A 6,000-nucleotide genomic window follows, 5' to 3' on the forward strand; every position below is an offset into this window, starting at 1 on the left:
AACTATACAAACCCACGGGGTTCTCATCTGCTGCTCCTGATTGGCTAGGGTAGAGGCGGACCACGCCCCCATAGTGGTGGGCAATATTTACATGTTGAGTCTAGAAAGTACAGTGGGCTAAGTAATGAAGATAAGAGGCGCCTGGCAATCATTCACACATCCACGCGACCATTTAAGGGACGTAATGACCTCGTATTTAGACTACTTTTCGAGCGGCGATATGATGACATTCACGGCAAAATTCTGTCACGAGGAGGAAAAGTCTGTGCCTCCACATTACCCAAGGGAAACCCTGGGCAGGGCAGCGACAGGTATTCTGGATCATCTCACCAACGCCCGGTCAATATCGGATGTGAATCAAAGTGCATTTCAAGTGCAATGCGATAACAACGCTGGTGGGTCTGGGTTGTACTGCGCAGGTCCTGGACCGGGTGGTGATACAGCTTTCCGATGCTCCAGTGCAGCCGAGGACGCTGGAGTGTCTTCCCATTATGTGAGCCCTGTGTACTTAGGAGGCGCCTCGTTTCCCAACCACATCACGGAGTCTTGCTACAGCAGCACTGACGAAATAAACCAATACAAACAGAGCGATAAAGTCTCCAGGGGTTATGACTGTTCGAATTATAAAAATCTACCGCAATCTCAGGAGAATTACCCTTTAACTGTTCCTCGCCAGGAGACAACCCTCGCCGTAGCAAACACATTCGAGTGGATGAAAATTAAAAGGAATAACCACAGAACCAGTAAGTTGAAAGGGTTGAGACAAACACGGCGAGACTATTTGGATATTTTCTGATATTAGTTATCTCTCTAAATTATGAATGTGAGTGTATATTCTGTGTTCACATGAGTTTTCTCTGCTGTCCAAACTTATTTGCAGGTAGCAAACTTGCGTGTGGCTCCATCCCGATTGCTGCAACGTCTCGAACAAATTTCACCACAAAACAGTTAACGGAGCTGGAAAAGGAATTTCATTTCAACAAGTATCTTACCAGGTCCAGAAGAGTTGAAATAGCGCACAGCCTACTTTTGAACGAAACGCAGGTGAAAATCTGGTTTCAGAACAGGAGGATGAAACAAAAGAGGAGAGAAAAGGAGGGCCTTGTTCTGAGTCCTAGCGGTTCTAAAGGCTCCGAATCTTCGTCGTCAGAACTGAATTCTCCCGTGTCTTCGCCTCCCTGTTCCCCTCTCTCAGCCAGCTCAAAGTCCTGAGTGTCTTTAGATGAAAAAATGTGCAGTTAATCGGGTTCAAAGTTGACTGTCGATCTAAAACGACTGTTTTGTAAATATCTCTTTATTTGCACTAATACTTTGTAAGAGCTAAATTATATTTGTGCTACTGATGTGCCTTTTTCCCATTGGCTGAATTCCAAGTGTCCAAGAGATGGTTAGAGGATGCAAGGGAGTCTTTGATGTGGCTTTACTGATGTTTTAATATTTGATGTGGTATAAAAGGCCACTCTGACTAATGAGTGTTTCCCTCCTCTAAAAGAGCCTCTCAGAATTTCACCACAACCCTGTGTCTTAATTGATCCAGTGATGCCCGCTTGATTTACCAAAGAGTCTAAAACATCCCTCCAGTAATCTGAATTAGATCTGTTTTACATCAGATTCCCTCAGGAACCCCCACTCAGCGTGGCCATGCCTGTACTAAACGCCTCAGGTTTCAAATGTTGATTTGTGCCATTGAACTAAACCAACATGATCTTTCAACCTATGGCCACTACATAATGGAATAATAAAGATTAAAAAAAAAAAGCTATGCAATTGTCCATATTTTTGGATACAACTGAGACTGAAACAAAATTTAAATGTTGTTATTACTTTGACTCCAAAACCTAGAGAATGAAATTAGATTGATTATGTCCAGTTCCTCATGCATTGAGTCAATGAATTTTGATTGAGAACTACACATGGTCACTTAAATAAAATCACTGAAACTTTTACTGTGTGTATTTGTCTTTTTGTCACTTTGTGTGTACCTCATATATATTTTATTAGATACTTTTGATGTGTAAGAATGGCTATCAATAACGCAATAAGTATTTGTTGCAGAAAATATAAAAATGCAATAAGGAGATTGTTGCAGAAAATATTAAAAAACACAAAGTTTCCATATAAGATAAAGGGGCGTGTCACTTACATAGAAAATAAAATGTTTACCGAAGTCAACCTTCATTTCAGACTGTTTTGAAGATCACTTTGTGAGCGATGTGATTATTTTCTGTTCTCTCCACATGCTGTTCTGATTTTGTAACCACGGGCTTTGCGAGTTAGTGCGGTACAGAGAAACAACACAGCCCTACTTTACATCCAACATTCCTGTAAGCATTGCCTTAAAGAAAACATGATTTCTAAACTGCAGATTACTGTACAATCATGTTCAAGGAAGCCATCCACTGACTGTATCACATTCATATTCCAGGCCTTATGATTCAATAAACATGAACTATTTTTGTATACTGGCATGATAATTAACCTTTACTGTTTGTCTTTGATGTAGTTCTTTATCCTGATGACAGTGCGTCTGTGAAGAACCTGAAGTAAAAGACAGTGAGAGGGGTGAATTCACTATTCTGGTGGACGTATCATTTACAGAGAGAGAAATCATAAAGAATAAACAGGCTTTTTGAGCAGGAGTGCGGGGACAGCACCCTGCAAACCCACGGCAGAAGATGCGTCTGCGAGGAAAACGACGGCGATCTCGTAAGGAATGGCACAGGGCAGTGAGTTCAGCCAGGCGTGGAGCGGCAAACCCTGGGCCGGCTCCTCGTTCAGAATATCCAAGAACACACACTGGGCTAGCACCTCATCGCTGTAAATATTGATTGAATTGCAGTGGCTGGGAAGTTTGGCTCTTTGCAACCATATCCCTCCATGAGAGGTCTTCCTCCCCAGGCTCTCCGTTCCCTTATTGACCTGTTGTAGTGGGCAGGGTGAGATGATGTAGGGGCTTGAAGAGGCTGCTTGGATTTACAGCAACAGAAGGCTGAGACAGCACATCTGTGATGTTTGATCATAATGCCCTGCTCTTCCACCCTTTTCTCTCCTCCTCCTCCTCTCTCTCTCTCTCTCTCTCTTTAAGAAAAAGAGGAGAGTGCTAAAACAGACCAGTGTGACTTGAGCTTCGTGTTGGCCGTATCCTCATATATCATGATATCACATTATAGCCCCCATTTGGGGCTCAGCAGCATGCTACAGTTGTCAGAAGCCAGCAAATAATGAAGACTAATAGGTACCAACCCTGTGCCTACAGCCCAATATATATATATATATATATATATATATACACTTTTTTTTAAACTACAGCAAACCAGTTATTGTTCCCCTCCCCATGTCAACCTGAGACACGGTTTACAATGTTCATGGAGATTTTTTATTCTGTCTTTTATTTATTTATTTATTTTTGCCCATGTCCCTGTTAGGGGCTAATGTCTCACAGAGTAGCTGAGCATGTGGTCACTTCAGCCTGAGCAGAAATATCATGTGTATGTGCATATGTGTGTATGTGCATATGGGTGAGAGTGTGTGTCTGTGTGTGTGTGTGTGTGTGTGTGTCAGTCACCTGAAGGTTTACACTGTCTAACTAAGTCCCGACAAAACCACAGAGCCATGAAAATGTCCTCACTGGTGACTATTTATGTATAAAACTATACACCTCAAGTGGATTTATGGCGACCCTCATCCATGTACTGAATAAAGACTCAAACAGACCCACAGTGAAGCAACAGTCATTTTACAGACATTTACAGCATATTCACAGAGTCGCTTGTGCATGGCTAAGACAACTATTAACCCTGCAGTACTTAATTATTATACGTAGAGTAGGCTACTTTTATGGAGTCATGCACTGGAAATGTAATTCTATGCTGCAGCAATAACTAAACCGGTACTATATTTAAATGCTAGAATGTAAATACAGTCCGAAAATCCCAAATCCGAAATGCTCCAAAATCCGAAACTTTATGTGTGCCGACATGACACCACAAGAGGAAAATTCTACACCTGACCTCACTTGCCCATGTGGGGCTCTGACGCTCTGTTGGTGCCAAGATAACTCATTATGTATATTCAAATACTGCATTTCAAAATCCGAACCCCCCCCCCAAAATCTGAAACCCACGAATTTCGGATAAGAGATACTCAACCTGTACTAGTTTACTTACTTCAAAAAGGACCAGTGACGAGTAATATTTTGGTAAAGGTATATGAATTATCTGGAAGGAAATATCACCTCTCTGTATCTTGGTATCTTCAGCGCACACATGCTATTGATTGTCTCTGTATGAGGTAAGTTGTTTGATTTCTTCTGAAATACGAAAATCTAAATAAATGATCGTCTGTAAATGTGTTGTGTTCAGTAGGCCTAAGCCATCGCGTTCTCTTTCGAGAAAGATGCATTTCGCGCCACCATATTTGATTTATACTTATCATTAAGAAATTTAACCTAGCCAACACAATCTCATAGCGTTTATTCTCCTAGGCATTTCTCTCCCTCACAAACCTGACAGACAAACTGATCACGCAGGAAGGCAACCATAAATAATAGCGGGCCTGCCTATATCGCTTCAGCTTCAAATACTTTACGAACACCTCTCTCCTGTACTGATACCCATATGGGCATTCTTTAAAGCATTTTCCATTGGAAATTATGACTGAATAAAATGCATCTTCATTTATCTTGCACATCGCGGAGTGATGAGTGAGGTTCCGGTCTCGCCGCGTTACAGTAGATCATAACATTAGCCTCCTCCTACATGGAGAAATTGATTGTTCTGGAAAATGAACCTGGCTTCGCTATCAATTATACCTATGGATTCTGAGGAATGTGTTATTTTGTTTAAAACAGTACATAATATAATTAGAGGCCTAATTTATCTAAAGCTACAAGTGTGCCTATTACGGTAACAGGGTTTGGAGTTTAATCTGTCCGCGAGGTAAAGAATGATTCCGCGTGCTTTTCATTTGTAATTCCCGACACATTATTTCAGTAAAATAACTAGTCTGTGACCATTAAATATGAAAAATTGAATCATTGTAGTTTCTTTTCATGGGTTTATTTTTTACGTTAACAGTCTTTTCATGAAAGAAAGTTTAAGGAATGGGCAATTAAACAACTTATCATACGCGGGCAATGCCTCGGGCACCAGCTATCCGCGAGGCCATGAGAGAGAGAGAGAGAGAGAGAGAGAGAGAGAGAGAGAGAGAGAGAGAGAGAGAGAGAGAGAGAGAGACTCACCTGTGTTAGCATACCAGATCTCTATTATTGTGACTCAGCAGCTTGGCCCAAACAGCTTAAACATCACGGAGGTTTCAAAAGAAGCCTACTTATCAAAATGAAAAGAAAACTACACCTCTTAAAAAAAAGTCCGTTTTCGCAGACTGCGATAAGTGTGCGTGTGTGTTTGATAAGAGGCCCGCCATCACGTCATAGTCAATACGTCTGACAGAATTAGACCGAACGTGGTTAGAAATATCACGGAAATGAACTCGAATGACTATTAATGTGACATTAATGTGAAGAAGACTGATTTCTTGCGAAAAGATAAAATTTATTCACCTCTGTGGATTTCTCTCTACCCCTATGTAACGTAATCTGTCACATCAAAGTAATATTCCATGTAGGGGTCGCTTTTACCAGCCAAATTTCATGCTTTAGAGGACGTAGAACTATCCAGAATGAAAGAAGTTCAAAAATTAAACAACAGTAGATTATCTTTCCCCTTCATGCAACATTAATGTTTCTCCAATGCCTCATTTGAAGAGGCGGTCTGCTGCTATAGAGAACTGATGCATCTGTGTGTGTGTGTGTGTGTGTGCGCGCGCGTGTGTGTGTGTGTGTGTGTGTGTGTGTGTGCGCACGCGCACGTGTGTGGGTCCATGTGTGAGAGAGACTTTAACATTTATTCATTACGATTCTTTTCTCTCTCCATCTCTCTCTCTCTCGCCGCACTGTCAGAGCCTGTACAGGGAGCTTTTAACTGAGCCATGCCTCTTCCT

The 6,000-nt window shown here is 41.5% G+C and overlaps 1 protein-coding gene across 1 annotated transcript; it reads left to right on the top strand.

The window, feature by feature from the left end:
- Positions 1–184: 184 nt before the first annotated feature.
- Positions 185–1,212, top strand: LOC115822612 (homeobox protein Hox-A1-like). The gene is made up of 2 exons (XM_030786520.1): positions 185–743; positions 881–1,212. Exons 1-2 carry the CDS (start codon positions 185–187, stop codon positions 1,210–1,212), a joined length of 891 nt encoding a protein of 296 aa, XP_030642380.1.
- The last annotated feature ends 4,788 nt before the right edge of the window (positions 1,213–6,000 follow it).

The sequence above is a fragment of the Chanos chanos genome, chromosome 10 (genome assembly GCF_902362185.1).
Source record: "Chanos chanos chromosome 10, fChaCha1.1, whole genome shotgun sequence".
NCBI classification, from domain to species: Eukaryota; Metazoa; Chordata; class Actinopteri; order Gonorynchiformes; family Chanidae; genus Chanos; species Chanos chanos.

Bases quoted from the DNA above. Each gene is read 5' to 3' on its own strand.
- LOC115822612 (XM_030786520.1), top strand. From the start codon at position 185: ATGACCTCGTATTTAGACTACTTTTCGAGCGGCGATATGATGACATTC. The intron at 744-880 runs GTAAGTTGAAAG...ACTTATTTGCAG, and splicing joins AAGGAATAACCACAGAACCA to GTAGCAAACTTGCGTGTGGC.